Source organism: Aethalodelphis obliquidens, unplaced genomic scaffold (genome assembly GCF_003676395.1).
Source record: "Aethalodelphis obliquidens isolate GAN/ISIS:26980383/991018 unplaced genomic scaffold, ASM367639v1 scaffold64, whole genome shotgun sequence".
Classification (NCBI taxonomy): Eukaryota; Metazoa; Chordata; class Mammalia; order Artiodactyla; family Delphinidae; genus Aethalodelphis; species Aethalodelphis obliquidens.
The window spans coordinates 851,490-873,012 of NW_020838008.1; the positions used below are offsets into that span (position 1 = coordinate 851,490).

General features: G+C 38.1%; 1 protein-coding gene across 17 annotated transcripts in view; it reads left to right on the forward strand.

Annotated features, from left to right (window-relative positions):
- UBAP2 (ubiquitin associated protein 2) overlaps positions 1 to 21,523 on the forward strand; it is a 118,600-nt gene that overhangs the window by 54,070 nt on the left and 43,007 nt on the right. For 7 of the 17 annotated variants that reach the window (XR_003429173.1, XM_027089035.1, XM_027089043.1 and 4 more), the window contains 6 exons: positions 1,935 to 2,030; positions 6,130 to 6,240; positions 8,674 to 8,827; positions 10,231 to 10,308; positions 17,648 to 17,702; positions 19,141 to 19,244. Coding sequence is in view for 16 of the 17 variants with exons in the window: in XM_027089035.1 (XP_026944836.1) it covers positions 1,935 to 2,030; positions 6,130 to 6,240; positions 8,674 to 8,827; positions 10,231 to 10,308; positions 17,648 to 17,702; positions 19,141 to 19,244 (598 nt within the window). In the remaining variant the exon portion in view is untranslated. Of the gene's footprint in view, positions 1 to 1,934; positions 2,031 to 6,129; positions 6,241 to 8,673; positions 8,828 to 10,230; positions 10,309 to 17,647; positions 17,703 to 17,937; positions 18,084 to 19,140; positions 19,245 to 21,523 lie in introns of those variants that run through there. The other 10 variants (XM_027089051.1, XM_027089044.1, XM_027089047.1 and 7 more) reach the window with 5 other exon arrangements.

Sequence of the window (21,523 nt, forward strand, 5' to 3'; positions counted from 1 at the left end):
GTAATGTAACACTACAACTGAGGTCACACCAGGCATAGGTTGGGATGAAAGGATTGGCCATTGGATTGGAGGGAACAGACCAAAGGTAGTGGGAGCTTGTATAATCAACCAACAACATGGACTGGAAAGCTCTTGTGAGAAGCGTTTTTACATTGTAAAAAACACTAACAACCTCTCCCCCTCCACCCCCATTGAGATTATTATGAATCTATATTAAAAGCAAAGGTGAAAAGTTGTTTGTTGGGACTTCCTTGGTGGCACAGTGGTTAAGAATCAGCCTGCCAATGCAGGGGACACGGGTTCGAGCCCTGGTCCGGGAAGATCCCACATGCTGCAGAGCAACTAAACCCGTGCGCCACAACTACTGAGCCTGCGCTCTAGAGCCCGTAAGCCACGACTACTGAGCTTGCGTGCCACAACTACTGAAGCCCACACGCCTAGAGCTCGTGCTCCGCAACAAGAGAAGCCACCGCAATGAGAAGCACGCACACTGCAAAGAAGAATAGCCCCTGCTCTGCGCAACTAGAGAAAGCCTGCACACAGCAATGAAGACCCAATGCAGCCGTACATACATACATACATACATACATACATACATAAATATATTTTTAAAAAGTTGTTTATTATTAGCACTTGGTGGGTCTCCCCTCCCCCCCAAGCTCATTCAGTAATTTAAATGATTTAACTTTAAAAATATTTATGTTGGGAGTTAGTAAAGATTTTAGCTAGCAATGGTTGGTATGTTACTATTAACTGATGCACAAGAGTTACCTTTTTCAAATTTCTTATTTTTTATTATTTCTTTGGCTGTGCCACATGGCTTGTGGGATCTTAGTTCCCTGACCAGGGACAGAACCCACACCCTTGGCAGTGAAAACACGGAGTTGTAACCACTGAACTGCCAGGGAATTCCCCAAAGTTTCCTCATTCAAAAAATATCTTTCTGGGCTTCCCTGGTGGTGCAGTGGTTAAGAATCTGCATGCCAATGCAGGGGACACGGGTTCGAGCCCTGGTCTGGGAAGATCCCACATGCCACGGAGCAACTAAGCCTGTGCACCACAACTACTGAGCCTGTGCTCTAGAGCCCGCGAGCCACAACTACCAAAGCCCGCACGCCTAGAGCCTGTGCTCCGCAACAAGAGAAGCCACGGCAATAAGAAGCCCGCACACCGCAACAAGAGTAGTCCCTGCTCACCACAACTAGAGAAAAGCCCACGCACAGCAGCAAAGACCCAACGCAGCCATAAATAAATAAATAAAAAAAACCTTTCTAATTTTTAATTGCCAGAAATACTACAAAAGGAAACCTCAAAAATTCGGTAATTTGAATTTTTTTTTAAGAAGGATTTTGAGTGAAAAAAGCAACTGGAAAAGAGTTTTCTACATAGTTGACTAAGCGTTTGAAAGTTGCTTCCTTAAAATTCTGTTAAAACCATTTTAAAATTGTGGTTAAAAATAAAAATGTAACTTAAAAAATAATTTTTATTTAGATAAATACAGCCTTTTCCCTTCCGAACTGACCTTTTTTGAGTTGATAGCAGAGGTTTTTTGCTTTTTGACAGCAAGGTTGTGTCTAAGCCTGTATCCTGGCGGTTGTTTCCACTGCTTCCTGTTCTTCCACTTTCTGTTACGCTGTAACTTCATCTGCCCAGGGGAAAGAAAATTCAAAAAAGAAAATTCAAATGAGTCACAAGGCTAATGAAGATGAACAGGACTTCAGGTCTTTTGGTCAAAGGACTGGGACCTTTATGCTATTTAATTTGATGCTTATTTACCTTTTGGGAATACACTGTAGACATTTAAGAGGTCTAAATTCAGAGTCCTTTTTTTTAGTCAATCAGTATTTCTGTTACCACAGTGATAGAGAGTTTTTATCTGTTTATACCAGATTTTGGCATCTAACTTGTATTTTTGGTGCTCCAATCTTGAACAGTTGTATGTGCTTTTCCAGGCAACAGCTGAACAGATGCGTCTTGCTCAAGTGATCTTTGATAAAAATGATTCAGAGTTTGAAGCTAAAGTTAAACAGGTATGTTTCTGGCAAAGGATACTGTCATTTTTGTAATCTATTCTTACTGTGCTTAAAAAGATAATTTCACTAGAGATTCTTATTTTAAATTATGCTTCTTGCTTAGTTGTAAATAATTGGATTTTGAACTTGTGATTCAAAATCAAAATACCTGTATTGGTGGCTAGAGTGAAGGAGTTTTGGCAGTAGAACCTTTCTGAGTTACTAGTGTTACATGTGAACAATGAGCATTTGTGAAAGTACAGTGGCATTGTATATACCTCTGCATAGAAAGTATATTTAGTATATGGCAGGTTCTCAGAAAATTTTGTTCAGTGTTACAGAAGAGCTGATTTGCCTTTTCACATATTGTGGTGGTCCCAAACGTAGATTGGAAAAGTTATAAAATTAAATTTTAGGGTGATGTCTTCACTTAGAACTTCACTGATATAATATTATTTTAATTGCACATTCTTCTTTCCTGATAAGACTTCTTTTCCCTTCAAGATTCTAGAAACGAAGCAATAACCTTTGCCTTGGTAGAGGTCTACCAGTAATTCCTTGGAGTGAAAGTCCCTTGGTGAACTCTTTATTTTAGCCCTTTAGTATGTAAACTCTTTCTTCTTACTTATAGTTGCTGTCATTAGACTTAATGGTGATATTTTTGGAAAGCCACAAAAATTATTTATTAAAAATCATAGAACTTATTCGCTGGAATGAGATTTATGAATTGAGACATACTTCTACATATTATATCGCCTTTTATCTGAGTAGCATAGCAGATACACAAAAAAGAGCCCTGGTAGAGGAGTTCAGAGCTTTAAGTTTTTTTTTTTTTTTTTTTTTTTTGTGGTACGCGGGCCTCTCACTGTTGTGGCCTCTCCCGTTGCGGAGCACAGGCTCCGGACGCGCAGACTCAGCGGCCATGGCTCACGGGCCCAGCTGCTCCGCGGCACGTGGGATCTTCCTAGACCGGGGCACAAACCCGCGTCCCCTGCATCGGCAGGTGGACTCTCAACCACTGCACCACCAGGGAAGCCCCAGAGCTTTAAGTTTTAACGATGGTTCTCTCTCTTAATAATCCAATCACTGGGGGAGTTTTGAAGGTTACTATAAATCTTTTTTTTTTTTAATAAATATTATTTATTAATTTATTTGGCTGCATTGGGTCTTGGTTGTTGTGCATGGGCTTTCTCTAGTTGCAGCGAGTGGGGGCTATCCTTTGTTGTGATGCCTGGTCTTCTCATTGCGGTGGCTTCTCTTGTTGCGGAGCACAGGATCTAGGTGCGTGAGCTTCAGTAGTTGTGGCATGCAGGCTCAGTAGTTGTGGCTTGTGGGCTTAGTTGTTCCATGGCATGTGGGATCTTCCAGGACCAGGGCTCGAACCTGTGTCCCCTGCATTGGCAGGTGGATTTTTAACCACTGCGCCACCAGGGAAGTCCCTGCTGTGCATCTTAACAACTGCCTGTGACGGGTATTGACCTACTATAGATTGTTGATAAAAATCTGACCTTATTAGTAGACATCCAAAGACTGAAGCATGGGAAAGCTGTAGAATGTATAGAACCTTGCTGGGTAACACAGGGAGGAAATCAGATGGAATGATGTGGTGTAAAGAGCTGTATTTATGAGACCAGGAGACCTGGCTTCCCGAAAGGCTAATTGTTTTGTGACCACAGAGAAATCGCTTCAGATGTTGGGGGTCAAACTGTTTTGAACTGCAGCTGATACATACTAAAATAGTCAAAGATACTTAAAACACAGCAGATATTTAAATCATACATTTGTTCACTGATAACTGAGAAACCTATATTGTGCCTAATCTGTGATTGTTCCTTGTGTTGAAAATATTAAGTAGCTTAATTATCCCTTGTTAAAGGGAATGCACCAAGGAGATTTCTTTGATTTCAAACATAGCACCCTGTTGAGGCTACTTGAGAAAATAGTATGTCCAGGAGTGAGTTTTGTGATAGCTGCCAAATTCTAATTTTTTTCTTATTTATTTATTTATACAGCAGGTTCTTATTAATTACCTGTTTTATACATATTAGTGTATATATGTCAATCCCAATCTCCCAGTTCATCCCACCACTGTTAGCCCCGCTTTCCCCCTTTGGTGTCCATACGTTTGTTCTCTGCATCTGTGTCACTATTTCTGCCTTGCAAACCAGTTCATCTGTACCATTTTTCTAGATTCCACATATATGCGTTAATATACGATATTTGTTTTTCTCTTTCTGACTTACTTCACTCTGTATGACAGTCTCTAGGTCCATCCATGTCTCTGCAAATGACCCAGTTTCGTTCTTCTTTATGGCTGAGTAATATTCCATTGTATATATGTACCACATCTTTTTTATCCATTTGTCTGTCGATGAGCATTTAGGTTGCTTCCATGAGCTGGCTCTTGTAAATAGTGATGCAGTGAACATTGGGGTGCATATGTCTTTTTGAATTATGGTTTTCTCTGGGTATGTGGACAGTAGTGGGATTGCTGGGTCATATGGTAATTCTATTTTTAGTTCTTTAAGGAACCTCCATACTGTTCTCCATAGTGGCTGTATCAATTTACATTTCCACCAACAGTGCAAGAGGGTTCACTTTTCTCCACACCATCTCCAGCATTTGTTGTTTGTAGATTTTCTCAAGATGCCCATTCTAACTGGTTTGAGGTGATACCTCATTGTAGTTTTGACTTGGATTTCTCTAATAATTAGTGATGTTGAGCAGCTTTTCATGTGCCTCTTGGCCATCTGTATGTCTTCTTGGAGAAATGTCTATTTAGGTCTTCTGCCCATTTTTGGATTGGGTTGTTTGTTTTTTCAATATTGAACTGCATGAGCTGTTTATATATTTTGGAGATTAATCCTTTGTCCGTTGATTCATTTGCAAATATTTTCTCCCATTCTGAGGGTTGTCTTTTCGTCTTGTTTATGGTTTCCTTTGCTGTGCAAAATCTTTTAAGTTTCATTAGGTCCCATTTGTTTATTTTTGTTTTTATTTCCATTTCTCTAGGAGGTGGGTCAAAAAAGATCTTGCTGTGATTTATGCCAAAGAGTGTTCTGCCTGTGTTTTCCTCTAAGAGTTTTATAGTGTCCAGTCTTTTTAGGTCTTTAATCCATTTTGAGTTTATTTTTGTGTATGATGTTAGGAAGTGTTCTAATTTCATTCTTTTACATGTAGCTGTCTGGTTTTCCCAGCAGCACTTATTGAAGAGGCTACCTTTTCTCCATTGTATATGCTTGCCTCCTTTGTCAAAGATAAGATGACCATATGTGCATGGGTTTATCTCTGGGCTTTCTATCCTGTTCCATTGATCTATATTTCTGTTTTTGTGCCATTACCATACTGTCTTGATTACTGTAGCTTTGTAGTATAGTCTGAAGTCAGGGAGCCTGATTCCTCTATCTCTGTTTTTTTCTTTCTCAAGGTTGCTTCGGCTCTTCAGGGTCTTTTGTGTCTCCATACAAATTTTAAGATTTTTTTGTTCTAGTTCTGTAAAAAATGCCATTGGTAATTTGATAGGGATTTCATTGAATCTGTAGATTGCTTTGCCAAATTCTAATTGTGAGACTTTAGGGTGTTAAAAATTATTTTATATGTACAGTGTTCTAATCCAAGCAGTGATAGCCCATGTATGGAACATTGATGGAGTCAAGTGGACTGTTGGACAGTGCAAACAGTTGGACTGGATGTTCGGCTAATTGTGGCCACATACTCAGGCTTGGTCTTTGGGAAACGTATAGTTCCACTTAATATTTGAGTAGCTCAGAAATATGGGAGTCCCAGGCCACTGAACTAGTTTGAGTAGTCACATAGCTCATCCTGAGTATTCTGAGAATGTTGGTATGTATGTATGTGCTGCCGATTAAGAATTGATACTTTGTCAGCTTGGAGGAGGGTTGATTAATAGCTTGACTTTACCAGTATTGGTCGAAAGACATGGAGTAGCCCCCCCAAAACAGGTAAACCTGATCTTGGATTGTAATCTCAGAGTCTTGAAAAGGCCATCTTCATGTGGAAGGATTGCATAATTTCTGTCTTTATATAGTAGATTCTTAGGATTAATATCAAGTGCCATTCTTCTGTTTCCCTAATCATTGTCTTATAATTCCAACAGCTTATGGAAGTGACAGGAAAAAATCAGGATGAATGCATAGTGGCTTTGCATGACTGTAATGGAGATGTCAACAAAGCTATCAATATATTGCTGGAAGGGAATTCAGACACGGTAAGTATTATTAATTGATTTGCAATGCTAAGATTTCTCTCCAGTTCCATATTACATTTTCAACTTCACCTTATTCGGTGGTGGTGGTAGAGGGGGATTATGGGTGCCATTCCATATATGTTTTAAGTCCAGAAAGAACACTAACCTGAAATGACTGTTTTTGTTATGTATGTTTTCTTCATGAAGTTGTAGAATCTGAAGACTTGAAAGAGAACTTGGTCATCTACTCCAGCCTTACACAGTTGCCAAAATTATCTGGGCCTGTGGACATTTTCACCACCTGAAAAACTTCTCTTGGCTCCACAGCTCATGTTTCTTCATCTCAATTGTCACCTTTTACCACTCCTTATATCTCTAGACTAACAGAAAACCAGGATTTGCTGGTATCTCTATTTGCTTATGTGTGAATATTCTACAGACACATTTTCATGACAATCTGACAGATATATAAAATAAGAAAAAAAAATTTTTAAGTTTAATCAAGTTTGAGGAATGCACATGCACACTAAAGCTCCTCCCTTTTATTTTAGGAAGGATGCAGCTAAAGCCACACCAGAGGCAGGTGTCAGCCCTAATCTTTTGATTTCTACATGGAAATTACACAGTATTTCATTTGTATTTTTTCATTGAGGAAACCAGTTCAGAGCAGATTAAAACAAATAATGATTCACCTAAGTGGGGTATAAAGATGAACACATCAAAAAGTGCCTTCCTTATCATTGTTTAGGTTTAATCGAGTTCTCGTTTTTAGGGGTAGGCTTTTTTAGGCACAGGCTGTATTAAAATGAACTACTGTGACAAGCTCAAAACTGAAATGAGTATATTTTTATTTAATAGGAAACAAGCAGAATAAAATTTGTAATTATAAAAATTAATGATAATTGGGAAAATATTTCGTTATTTGAGTATAGCAGTATTTGTGTGTAAAATTCTATGCAAGATTACACTGGTCCAACATGATGAACTACCAAATATGTGAGTTTGTTGGGAAAATATATCATGTTAAGTGAGGAAATAAAATTTTGAAGAGTTTTTGTTTGCTGACACTTGGGCATGTATTTGCTGGGTTTTATAAACTATGAGGGGTGTTCACCTCATTGCTAATGGATGCAGTGTAGAATAGTTCTCCCTTATTTTTAAAATGAACTGAAGGGCTTAACTGCTTTCTTATTAAAAAAAAAAAAAATCACTGTGAATAAATGAAATATTTCCAAATCATTAATTGGAGGGCATATTTTCTTTTATATGGTAGAGATAGGCTTGAATACTGTTTTCCTGTTGCCTTTCCTTTAGCTCCCACAGATTCATCACTCCTTTTCTTTGGTGGCTGGGTGAATCTTTTAAGTTTTACATGATCAGCCAGTTCTATCTCAATAAAGACTTTCAACTTCCTCTCCTCATTTGGGACTGAACCTAAAGGAGGTGGTTCTAGGCTGAAAGTTACATAAAGATCTCTTTGGTTACCTCTTTTTTTTAAAAAAAAAAAATTTTATTTATTTTTGGCTGCATTGGGTCTTTGTTGCTGTACGCGGACTCTTCTCTAGTAGCAGCGAGCAGGGTCTACTGTTCGTTGCGGTGCACGGGCTTCTCATTGCGGTGGCTTCTCGTCGCAGAGCATGGGCTCTAGGAGCATGGACTTCAGTAGTTGTGGCACGCAGGCTCAGTAGTTGTGGCTTACTGACTCTAGAGTACAGTCTCAGTAGTTGTGGCACACGGGCTTAGTTGCTCCGCGGCATGTGGGATCTTCCAGGATAAGGGCTGGAACATGTGTCTCCTGCATTGGCAGGCAGATTCTTAACCACTGTGCCACCAGGGAAGCCCTTTGGTTACCTCTTGAACCTAGAAGTCACACAGTTGGGGCTAGATCTGGCATGTTGTTTTCTTAAAAGGTGAGAAACTAGCAAATTAGGGCCTGAATACAGACACAAAAGGCATTTGCCTGTTTGGAGATGAGAAGGCTATAGGGAAAATGGAGAGGCAGAGGGGAAGTCCTTTGAAACCCTGGTTTGTTTAGGATTACTCCATGGTCCATCTTTTCTTTCATCCTGTTTGCCTTCTTACCTTGTTGTTGTCTGCAGTAGCCATGGCTACTACTGAGGTAGGTGGGGATGGCATAGAGTGGGAGCTTGGGGAAATAACATTTACTTTATGCTTATCAGCATAGGAAAAGGCTCTGTGGTGGGACAACATATAGTATGTTGTCAGTTCAACTAGTTGCTGTAATCTTTTGTGCTCTCTGTAGCAACAGGAACCTAACGAGATTTGCTGTTGTTATCATCAGAGAGTACAGTACGTTTATGGAGAAGAATTAAAATGGTAGGCATGCAAGCTGTAAGGCATGCGTAATTAGGTCTGAAAGATAAATGCACACACTCTTGATGATTGTCCACACTTTGAGTGGTAACTCTGAATAAATGCTCTTATTTTCGATAGACTTCATGGGAGACTGTAGGAGGGAAGAAGAAGAATTTTGGAAAAGAAAGTTCAGAAAACAAAGAGAATAGAGAGAAGAGAAGTGAGAGAGAAGTGAGCCGTGGACGTGGAAGCAACAACCGGAAAGTAAGAGGTGGCAATCGTGGGAGAGACTGTAAGTACAGACCTTTCTCCTCACCTTTGGTTTTATGAAAATTTTCATGCATGTTGAAAAGCTGATAGAATGACCCAATGAATGCCTATAAATCCACTTTCTCAGTGCCATATTTGTTAGTATAGTTAACAGTTAGTAGTGAGCTACAACTGAGTAGTTTATTAGCACCCTAACTGATACAATTTCATATTAGCACTGACCTGGGCTGTAGGTATTTGTGTTGTGTCTTAAGACTGCCTTCTGTTATGAATCAAGTGCATCGTCTAATTTTAAAGAAGGTTTTTTTGTTGGCTGGTAGCTAAAGCTGTTTATTCTTCCCCACTTATGGATACTCATGATATATGCAAGGTTTAGATTAAGAGGAAAGTTGTTGAATAGGAAAGGTTTTTCTCAGTTCTCTCCATTTGACTCAGGTTTTGGCATCATTCACCCAAAACAACACTACCTCCTATGCAGACGTACCAAAGTGGCTAAATGATGATAAATATTTAACATGTTCCTTCATAGACTTTTGCTAGTTTATTTATACCACAGATGTTTATTGAGTATCTACAGTGTAGTGGATAGTCTTCAAGTCATACAGCAATGAAGAAAACAGAAATCTTTGCCCTTCTAAAACATCTTTTAAGGGAGGTAGAGTGAGATGTAACAATAAAAAAGAGAAGTAACATTTCATATTGATATTGTAATATTTTAATGGCATTATGTAGAAAATTATGCTCTGGGGAAAAACAAAGGCAGAGAGATGGGAATTATAGGTACGGGTTTGACAAATTTAAAGACAGTGACCAAGGAAGGCCTCACTGACAACTCACATACTTAAGCCATAAAAGAGATGAGGGGAGCAAGCTGTGCCAATATTGTTCATAAAATTTCTGTATTATACAGAGTCATTAATGCCAATATAGAAATAAGGAGAAGAAAAGACTGTGTTGCATCTTCTGGACAGTAACCTGAAAAAACCTCTCTCTAACAGTGATTTCCCCAAGAATTCAGTGTTTCCTTGGTATTGCAGTTTGCTAATCTGTGCCTTTCCAGGCTTTGAACTTAACCAATGAGCAGATTTTGTTGTGTATGGTTACATAACAAAGGTATTTTTTTTTTTTTGGAAGTAAACTTAGTTTACAGGAGGGCACGTCAAAACAGAAAATAAAGGTGGTACATCATTTTAATTTCTTTTTGAATTTTCACCTATGAATTAAGCAGGTTGTGCTGTCATTCAGTTTTTTGAGCCACGCTGGTTTGGTTTTTCTTGTTTTCCAAACCCTTTGGTTAAATTTTAACCTTTTTTTAAAAAACCTTTTTTTGTTGAGGGGTGGAGGGAGTCTTTTTGTCCTTGTCTTTAATAGCTGTAATAGCTGTTAGTTTGATTATGTATAAGGGGTGCTCTTTTTCTTCCTTAGTTAGAGGTGAAGAGAATGGAATTGATTGCAATCAAGGGGACAAGCCTTCAGACCGTGGCAAGAGAGCTCGTGGTAGAGGTAAGACAGAATAAGGCGGACGGAGATGCTTGTGATCGGGAGAAGGAGGCAGGCTGTTCATATACTCAGTACATTAAGCCATGGCAGTGTACTCTGAAAGAATGGTTGATCTGAAATCTTTTGATTCATTTACTGATGCCAATGAATGAAGTGTTTGGATTATGTAATTTTGAGGAAACCTATTGGTTGTTTTCAAATGAGCTGAGAAAGGCCCTTTCTATGAATAATTTAAAACTTGAAACTCTGACCAAAAAGTTATTAATTCTCCTATGTTGGACTTTACCCATAGTAAAGTGTTTTACCATATGATGCTTTTTTGTTTGTTTGTTTCTAATGTTTATTTATGTATTTATTTATTTGGCTGCATTGGGTCTTAGTTGCAGCACACGGGATCTTCGTTCAGGCATGTAGGATCTTTTGTTGTGGCGTGCAGGCTTCTCTCTAGTTGTACTTCTTTTTTTTTTTTTTGCGGTACGCGGGCCTCTCACCGCTGTGGCCCCTCCCGTTGCGGAGCACAGGCTCCGGACGCGCAGGCTCAGCGGCCATGGCTCACAGGCCCAGCCGCTCCGCGGCATGTGGGATCTTCCCGGACCGGGGCACGAACCCGTGTCCCCTGCATCGGCAGGCGGACTCTCAACTACTGCGCCACCAGGGAAGCCCATGTATCTATCCTTTTTCAAATTGTTTTCCTGTTTAGGTTATTACTGCATATTAAGCAAAGTTCCCTGTGCTATACAGTAGATCCTTGTTGGTTATCTATTTTAAATATAGTAGTGTGTACATGCCAATCTCAAACTCAGATTGGGAGTATTCTTGATAAAGTTCTTCATCATGTGCCATGTTAGTTAGTAAAAAAATAATATAATTCTGTGTTCCAGGATGAAACTACTTGGCTTTTGAAGTTACAATATAATCAAGCCACTCAGCTAACTTTTTTTTTTTAATTTTTATTTTTGGCTGCGTTGGGTTACAATATAATCAAGAAGTTACAATATAATCAAGCCACTCAGCTAACTTTTTTTTTTTTAATTTTTATTTTTGGCTGCGTTGGGTCTTCATTGCTGCACGTGGGCTTTCTCTAGTTGCGGCAAATGGGGGCTACTCTTCGTTGTGGTGCACGGGCTTCTCATTGTGGTGACTTCTCTTGTTGCGGAGCACGGGCTCTAGGCGCGCAGGCTTCAATAGTTGTGGCACACAGGTGCAGTAGTTGTGGCTCACAGGCTCTAGAGCACAAGCTCAGTAGTTGGGGCACATGGGCTTAGTTGCTCCATGGCATGTGGGATCTTCCTGGACCAGGGCTCAAACCCGTGTCCTCTGCATTGGCAGGTGCATTCTTAACCACTGCGCCACCAGGGAAACTAATTTATGAATATGGCCTATATAATATAACTGAAAGGTTAATTGTTGAGCACCTACTAGGTGCTGACATTCTAGTTTTAATTCTTGAATTTTCTATAATGCCTTCTCGGGTCATGGTACAAAAAGTATTTTACAAAATGCAGTGCTCTAAAATAAGTTGCTGAACAACTAGGTTATTTCCTGTAATTGAATAGTAATATTATTATTATGCCTCTAAATATGGGTCCATGAAAAAAAATCCATGTTTATGACATTGGGGTTACATATCAGTCTTTAACGTAACAACTGATACTTAGGTACCTGTTATATTGTTGAAGATACTGCTGTGCATAAGACATGGTTCCTCACATCCTTAGTGGGGAAGGAGGAGAGACAATCAAGTAAAAGCACTGTTTGACTTAAGAAAATGATTGGTGACGTGATCAACTGCCAATAGGGTTTCCTTTAGATGGACCTAGGGAGGTCTCTGAGGAGATGGTATTTAAAGTGAGGAGGAAGAAAGCCATGTGAAAATCTGGATAGGAACATTCTGTGTAGAAGGATCAGCTTAGCTAGTGCAAACATGAAGAACAACTTAGATTTTTCACAGAATAAAATGTATTCACTGGAATATAAAATATACATATAAGTGCTTAGGGTGCGGTTTTAACATTTTACTTTGAAATAAAAAAGTACAGCAGAATTTTACATAGTGTTTACCCAGAGTCCCCAAGCTTTAATATTTTGCTACATTTGCTATATTTCCTCTCTGTATGTACATATTACTGTTTTTTTCTGAAACCCTTGTGTGTTCATTTCAAACATAATGCCATTTTACCCCTTAATATTTTAGTGTGTAACTGTTATGAAAAAATATATTGCCTTAAAGAGCTACCTTAAAATGATAAAATCACGAAATTACCATCAATACAATGTATAGGCCTTATTCAAAAATTTCCAGTTATCCTGCTAATGTTCTTTATAACAAAAAGCAAATATTCTGGTCCAGGATCCAGTCTGGGATCACACACAGTATTTAGTTCCCATGTCTGTGTAGTGTCCTTCAATCTAGAACAGTTTATCAATCTGGAATAGTCTTTCTTTGTCTTTCATGCCCTTGACACTTTGGAAGTATCTCTTTTGTAGAATGTCCTTGATTAGCAAACTGAGAAGTTTCCTCATGATTAGATTCATGTTACCAGTTTTTGGCCGGAATGCCACAGAATGATATAGCTGTACCTCATGTTAGAGGGTACGTGATGCAGATTTATCCCATTGCTAGTGACGTTAACTTTGATTAGTTAAGGAAAGTGGTTTCTGCTAAGTTTCTCCTTTGTAAAGTTACTCCCTCATTCTTTGTAATTAATACATATTTTGGGGGGGGGGAGTGCTCTGAGACTGTGTAAATAACCGTTTTCCCATCAGACTTTTATTCGCTGGTATTAGAATCCATTAATTGTTTCCTGAAATAATTATTGTGACACATTTATAATCAGACTTATTTGCTAAGGAAAAGCTAATATATGAGATATGAGGATAAGACTCGAAATAAGATCTCTTTCTCACTGAGTTCCTGCGGCATTTGCTGTTGTCATTTGACTCATTTACGCTACTTTGCGATTGGGGAAGACGTATTCCTATCTCTGTGGATAAACCCTGACCCAGGGACAAAGAGGCACAACTTGCCTGAGTCCTAAGTCTCTGAGCCACAAGCCCCAGAGTGCCCTGTTCTCTCTGTGGGCTGAACAGGTCTCTGGGCAGGTGGGCAGCTTGTGGTCAACACAGCAACCATCTTGATCACTGAACTAGCCCTGAAAATCTGGGAACTTTTGTCTGTACAAAAAACTTTAGAACTACTCAGTATCTTAAAGATCATGACCCAGAGTGTGCAGTGATAAATTCAAGAGCCCACAGTTTCTGGTGCATTTGCTGTTATCAAAGCCCTGCTTACAGTCTCCTGGGGGTGAAGGAAAGGGATTGCTTTCTATCTTCTTATTTTTCTTTAGGTTGCACATGTTCAGCCCCAGAGGGGATATCTGTTCTTTAGATTTGCCTTCTCCACTAGAGGTGGTTAGCTGTTCTCTGTGTTTTGGCTTTTTTCAAGGGAAATGGGCAACTTTTCTACTCTGGCTCTCAGTGTTAGACATAAATATTAAACAATTAAAAACTTGAGCAATTATTCAACATAGATGTAGTGCAGAGTCACTAGATAGACCTCTATGAGTAAAGTTTAGCATTTATCATAACATTGGTTTATTCTTTACGATAATTTACTTTAATGTTGTTTTTCTCAATTATAAGAACCCAGGTCTCTCTTCCGAGCTGTTAGGTGAAAACAGCTATTTGTACCAGATAACAGTATAGGAAAATGTATATACACAGATAACAATGTTACTGGTAGTGTAACTAGCCAGGTGAATAGGAAAGAACAATTTTGTTAGCTTGCTAAAATGTACATGAAGATGGATTTGATTTTTTTAAATCTACTTAAGATAATTGGCTTGTTTGTGTTTCATACTTGGGTGTGGCTACTGCTCTCTGGAGACATGGAGATATTTAGTTGATACTGACTTTTTCCAGGGGACTTGGAGGATTTCTTGAATTTTTGGCCTGAGGATATGTTTTTCTTTTATAAATTCCTTTCTTCTCTTTCATGTACATCTTGCTTTCTGGCTCAAGTATTAGATAATTGTTTAATGATTTTTTAGCAGAATCCTTTTTTAAAAATTGCCCCTATTTTCTTAATACTTAACCACTGTTAAATATTCCTTTTGTCACACAGTTTGCCACTGAATGGGTGCACATGAATGCACTTAATCAAGAGCAGTTGTGTTGTTTCTCTGTTTTCTTCACTGGTAACAGTGTTTATTATCGCCCTCTAAAATTTCTTGAGATGTAATTTACATACTGTACAATTCACCCATTTACATTGCATAATTCAGTGGTTTTTAGTACATTTTTAGAATTATGCAGCCATCACCATAATCAATTTCAGAACATTTTCATCACCTCAAAAAGAATATCCCATACCCTTTAAGTATCAATTTCCAATTCCTTCATCACCTCCCCCTCCCCCCGCCATCCCAGCAGTAAACAACCGGTAATCTATTTCCTGTGTTTATGGATTCTCCTGTTCTGGACATATGATATGTAAATGGAATCTATCAATATGTGCTCTTTTGTGACTGGCTTCTTTGACCTAGCTTAATGTTTTAAAGATTCATTGATGTTCTACCACATATCAGCACAATGTTGTAGCGTGTATAAGTACTTCATTTCTTTTTATAGCCAAATAATATTCCATTGTATGGACATACTAAAGTTTGTTTGCTTTTTTTTTTTTTTTTTTTTACAGTTAAGTGTTTTATGTCCTGTGAATTCGTTTTCTTACATGATGACTCTCCTCCCCCCACCCTACCACCTCTCTTAACTGTAAGGAGTCTTGCCAAAACTTGGTCATTGAAAGCTTTCTTCTTAGAGTTAAGTTTGTTTTTTTTTAAACCCAAGTTTCCAACCTTCTTTTAGACTTACCTGAAGTCTTACATTTGCCTTTCAACAGTGTTAAAATAGATAGTAGCCACTAATATGCATTATTAGAATTCTTCCACTTTTTAGGACATTTCCCTCTCTTCCCCTGTCTCTGGGGATAGGGTAGATTTTTGTTAAGACCGTATCTTTTAATAGTTTAACTTGAACTACTGGATAAGTTAACTGTACATGATTAAATATACATTTAGTTAAATTAGCATGGCTAACATATCCCTTGGCAACCACCTTTTTCTGCATTTGAGTACTCTTACATACCTCATATAAGTGGAATCATGAAATATTTGTCCTTTTGTGACTGGCTTGTTTCACTTAGCAAAATGTCCTCAAGGTTCATCCACATTGTAGCATTTGTCAGAATTTCCTTCCGTTTTTTTTTTTATAATTTATTTATTTTATTTTTGGCTGCATTGGGTCTTCGTTGCTGCGTGCAGGCTTTTCTCTGGTTGTGGCGAGCGGGGACTACTCTTTGTTGTGGTGTGTGGGCTTCTCATTGTGGTGGCTTCTCTTATTGCGAAGCACGGGCTCTAGGCGCACGGGCTTCAGTAGTTGTGGCATGCGGACTCAGTAGCTGTGGCTCGCAGGCTCAGTAGTTGTGGCGCATGGGCTTAGTTGCTCTGCAGCACGTGGGATCTTCCCGGACCAGGGCTCGAACCCGTGTCCCCTGCATTGGCAGGCAGATTCTTAACCACTGTGCCACCAGGGAAACCCCTTCCTTCCTTTTTAAGGCTGAATAATATTACATTGTATGTATATACCACATTCATTCATCAGTGGACACTTAGGTTGATTCTGCCTTTTGGCTATTATGAGTAAGGCTGCTATGAACGTGAACATGGGTGTACAAGTATCTCTTCAAGACCTTATTTTCAAATTCTCTTGGATATGTATACCCACAAGTGGAATTGCAGGATCATATAATTCTTTTTTTTTTTCTTAAAAAATTTTTTTAAATTTTATATTGGACTACAGTTGATTTATAATGTTGTGTTAGTTTCAGGTGTACAGCAAAGTGCTTCAGTTATACCTATACATGTATCTATTCTTTTCAAATTCTTTCCCATTTAGGTTATTACAGAATATTGAGCAGAGTTCTCTGTGCTATAAGGATCATACAGTTCTATTTTTAATTTTGGGGGGAATTGCCATAACTGTTTTCCACAGTGGCTACACTATTGTACATTCCCATGAAACAGTGTACAAAGGCTTCAGTTTCTGTACATCTTTGCCAACACTTATTTTCTCTTCTCTCTCTCTCTCTTTCTCTGTTTCTCACTCGTAGCCATTGTAATGGGTGCCACATTGCCCTAATGATTAGTGATGTTGAGAATATTTTCATCTGCTCATTGACCATTTTTATATTATATTTGGAGAGATGTCTATTCAAGTCCCTTGCCCATTTTTTAATCTGGTTATTTGTTTTGTTAGAGAGTTGTAGAATTTCGTTATGTATTCTCAGTGTTACTCCCTTAACAAATGTAGAATGTGTAAATATTCTTTGGGTTTTCTTTTTAGTCTGTTCATGCCTTTTGATACACCAGTTTAAAGTCTTAATTTTTTCCTTTTCTTGCCTGAGTCTTTGGTGTCATATCCAAGAAATCATTACCAAATTCAGTGTCATGAAGCTTTTGCTCTATATTTTCTTCTAAGGGCTATATAGTTTTAGCTCTTGTGTTTAGGTCTTTAATCCACAATTTAGGATTCGATTAAGAAAAACTGGAGAGTCACTGAATAGAACTATTTCTTCTTGCTTGCTCGCTCTCTTGTTTGCTGCCCTTTTGGTCATCAGTCAGAATCTTAGTATTAAAAATGGTATGTAATAACACCATCAGGGGCTTCCCTAGTGGTGCAGTGGTTAAGAATCCACCTGCCAATGCAGGGGACGTGGGTTTGATCCCTGGTCCGGGAAGATCCCACATGTCACAGAGCAGCTAAGCCCATGCGCCACAACTACTGAGCCTGTGCTCTAGAGCCTGCGAGCCACAACTACTGAGCCCACGTACTGCAACTACTGAAGCCCACACCTAGAGCCCATGCTCCGCAACAAGAGAAGCCACTGCGATGAGAAGCCCACGCACCGCAATGAAGAGTAGCCCCTGCTCGCCGCAACTAGAGAAAGCCCGCGGCCAGCAATGTAGACCCAATGCAGCCAAAAATAAATTTTATATATATATATATATATACATATATATATATATAAAACCTGCCCGTGTTAAGCTGCTAAATATGACAAGTGTTGTACAAGCAGAATTAAATTCTTTTCTATCCTTTGAGATCAATAACTGTAGATATTTGTGTCATTAGGGACCAGCAGATTGGGTGTACTGGTTGGGAATGTTGGTGCTGTTAGGAACAATGACAGTAATGTTTGGGTAGGTGTGTAAGGGATGAAGTTGGTAGAATTATAGTTGTGTAGGACATAAGTATTATTTTTACACTATATTTTCTTTAAAAGCGTTTGGACGTGGCAGAGGGAGAGGGGCAGGAAGATTCTCAACACAAGGCATGGGGTAAGTCTTAGCCATCCTATTTTTGAAGTAATTAATTACCTTCTGTAGTTTAAAGAGACAATACTGAAAAAGCAAAATAACACAAATAAAATTGTATTGCAGTAGGCCTTAGAGCAGTTTTCTAGCCTTGGCTTTATTGACATTTTGGATTGGATAATAGTTTGTTGAGGTGGTGGGGTTCCCTTTACATTGTAGGATGTTTAGCAACATCCCTGGCCTCTCCCTACTAGATGCCAGTAGCACCCCTCCTCAAGTTGTGACAGTCAAAAATGTCTCCAGACATCGCCAAATGTTCCCTGGGAGGGAGGTGCACAGCCACCCCAGTTGAAAACCATTGCTTAAGAGAGTTATGTTGGTAAATCCAGCAATTATCTTTGAATGGTAAGTAAATGAAATGTTTTTGTTTTGTTTTTTATGAAAAGCAATCATTTTTATCTTGAATTGTGAAGGATGAGTATATTGTTATTAAATAGATGGTATAATCAGTTATTTATTCATTATTTCTGGTTCTCTCACTTTTTGCTGTTATCCAAAACATTAGCTCCCCCCGATCTTTATAAAAAGTTTTTAAGCTTCTTATAGAGGCCATAAGTAGATGACAGTCAAGAAAGGAAAAGTCCTTTGTTTCTCCATATCTCCAGGGCAGCACTGTTGGGGGTCACTGCCTTCAGGTGGTAACTCCTGCCATCTCTGTTTTCTGCCTGAGCTCCCTGTGGACAAAGGAAGGATGAAAACACAGGGAGCAAACTGGCCGGAACATATGAACGTATGTGCCCAACCCAGTAGCTTTAAACGATTTTGTGGATTTTGCTGTCTACTTTAAAAAATACTCTTGTGGTTCTTTTTGTCAGTGACACCCCAATAATGCTGAAAAAAAATTTTTTTAATTCTGTTGTGAAAATTTTAGCAGTGCTATTTAATTTGGCTCTAGTTAGACATCTGAATCGTGGGTATTGAGGATTTTAATTTAAAAAGAGGCACTGAACAAAACGTTTTCTTTTTATTTACATCCATCTAAACAAAAAGAATCATATACTTCTACTGTAAAAGGTTCAAATCCAAAATTGGATTCTGACTTCGGAAGAAAAGACCTATTGCCTATTTAAGTCTAGGCTTAGTTGGGAGGGGGTGGGTGAGTTTTTCATTAGAGCCATTACCCTGCCTAGAACTATTATAGGTCTCCACACTTGCTTTAGGATGCAGAGGACAACAACTTAGGGAAGTAGGAGCATCATACAAGAGTGTATGGAAGGTTCTAGGCAACCTCTGCTTTTCAGAAGATCTGCATTCCGATGGCAAGAAGAGTTGGCTGTAATTAAATAGGAGAAGGAGGGTGAAGTTTCTTATAGTGGTTCTTAGAAGGGACAGGGCTTGTTTCGGGGAAGATGATGTACAGTTAATTTTGTGATTTGCCTTTATTCTTTATTTCAAACCCAAGGGCATTTAACCCTGCGGACTATTCAGATTCTCCATCTATAGATGGGTGTGGGACAAAACCAGTAGGTTGGGAAGCTGCTCAGAATGGTGCAGATGAGGGAACTGGTAAGTGTCTGTTCTCACCAGAGATGTACTTTAATTGTTTGAGCTCGTAACGTACAAAGATGACATCAAAGTGTGCTGGTGGAGAAGAATGAAAAACAGGCAGCTGTCCTACCTCTGAGACTACTCTTAGCTGATTCTTACCTCCAAAGTTTCTCACTTATAAATCTCATTGACGATAAAGTATGTGGTTTACCCCTTTTGCACTCTGAAGAAGAGGCTGTAATAAATCTGTGTAAGGCAGTACAAACCCACACTCAAATCTCAGTGTCAGGGATATATAGAATTTCTTAGTGCAAGACTTGAAACAAAGTATTTACCATTCATAATGGTGAACACAAATTTGGCCAGATAAAGAGGTAGATGATGATAGATGGGTTTAGGGCAACAGTTGCTTTTGCAGATTTTTCTGTGTCCTGCAGTTTTAAGATTATTTCTTTACTGAAATTCACAGATAAATACTTGTTAATTGGCTTATTTATTTAGTAAAGCTCGTTTGAAGATTTTTTCCTGATAATATATATTAACTGTTGTGATTATATTTATAAAAACATAATTTGACACTTCATGAATTATAACCCAAAATATAAAAGTATAGCTCAATAATTAGCTAAAAAAGACAGTTGCCACCACCACAGAAGCACAGCGAACTAGAAATCAAATATACTATCAAGAGGACCAACGAAAGTTATAAAAACAGTAATTTGAAAAGACTAGTATCAATAGAATTGATAAGTTTATTGTGAGACTTATCAAGGGAAACAGAAGAAACATACAATTCGTTGTAGGAATGAGAAAAGGAATATTGATATTAATTATCTTTATAATCTATTATAATTAATATTATAGCTATTAAAAATCATCAGAAGATACTTTGTCAATAAATTTTTTGCTAACATTTGCAATTACAGATTAATCTCATTCTTCAAAACAGCTGTAAAACTTTTAAGTCACAATATTGGAAATCAATTCAGTAGACTAGAAAAAGGCTAATGTATCATGGCCATGTTAAGTTTATACTTAATATTCAAGTTTAACATTTAAAAAATCAGATGACTCCTAGATATATACCCAAGAGAATGGAAGATACAGGTTCACATAAAAGCCAAATGTCCTTCAGTGGCTGAATGTGTAAGAAAAATTATCCAGATTAGTCAGATACATAGAAACAGAAGTAGACTGGTGGCTGTTGGGGGCTGGGAATGTTTAGGAGAAATGGGGAGTGGCTAGGAACGGGTGCCAGATTTTTTTGGAGCAATGAAAATATTCTGGAATAGGTAGTTGTGATTGTTGTACACCTTGTGAATATACTGAAAACCAATCAGTTCTTTGCCTTAGAAGTGTGGATTTTATGTTATATGAGTTATATCTCAATAAAAAAAGGATTATTCACCCCTTTAACAGAATAAAGGAGAAACTCCATATCATTTTAATAAGGAAAAGCATTTGACAAAACCCAACATTCATTCCCGATTTCTACAAAAGTCACCGCAGACCTCAAAATTAATAGTGATGTGTAGAATATTTTTCTTTTGTAACAAGATCAAGGGGCTTACTCTCACTACTCTTACCCTCTTACCTTTTTTTTTTTTTTAAATAAAGGCAAAAAATTTAGTTGAACTGAAGAGAAACAGGAGTATTACTCTCATTATTTCTATTCACCCCTGTACCAGAGGTCATAAACACTGAAACAAAGATTGAAAAAGAAAAGAAGGGTAAAGGGAGGAAAAAACCTGTCATTTCTGGCAATGATATAAAAGAATCTATAGATAAATTAATGAAATTAATTAGGAAGCTTTAAACAGTGCAGATAGTTGACAGGTGATATTTCTATAAACCATCAACAAAGAGAAAATGGAAAAAAAATTAGTGGCCTCAAAAAATATCAGATGCTTATGAAGAAGTCTAATGATGTGCAAGATAAGACTTCTAAATGAAAATATAAATTATAAAATCTTACAGTAAAATGGAGTGTTTGAAGAAGCATTAATAAACAGAAGGATATACCATTTATAGTAGTACAAAAACACGAAGCACTTAGGTATAAATCTGACAAAATATGTGCAAGATTTATATGTTGAAAATTATGCAACACGATGATAAATATCAAAGATGATCCAAAAAGGGAGCAAGATACTCAGTGTTTATGCATTGGAAGATTCAATATTATTGACATGTTGTTTCTCCCCAAATTGATATACAGGTTCAGTACAAGTTCATTCAAAATCCTAACAAATTTTTTGTGTGTCAGTAACTTGATTCTAAAATTTTTATGGAAAAGT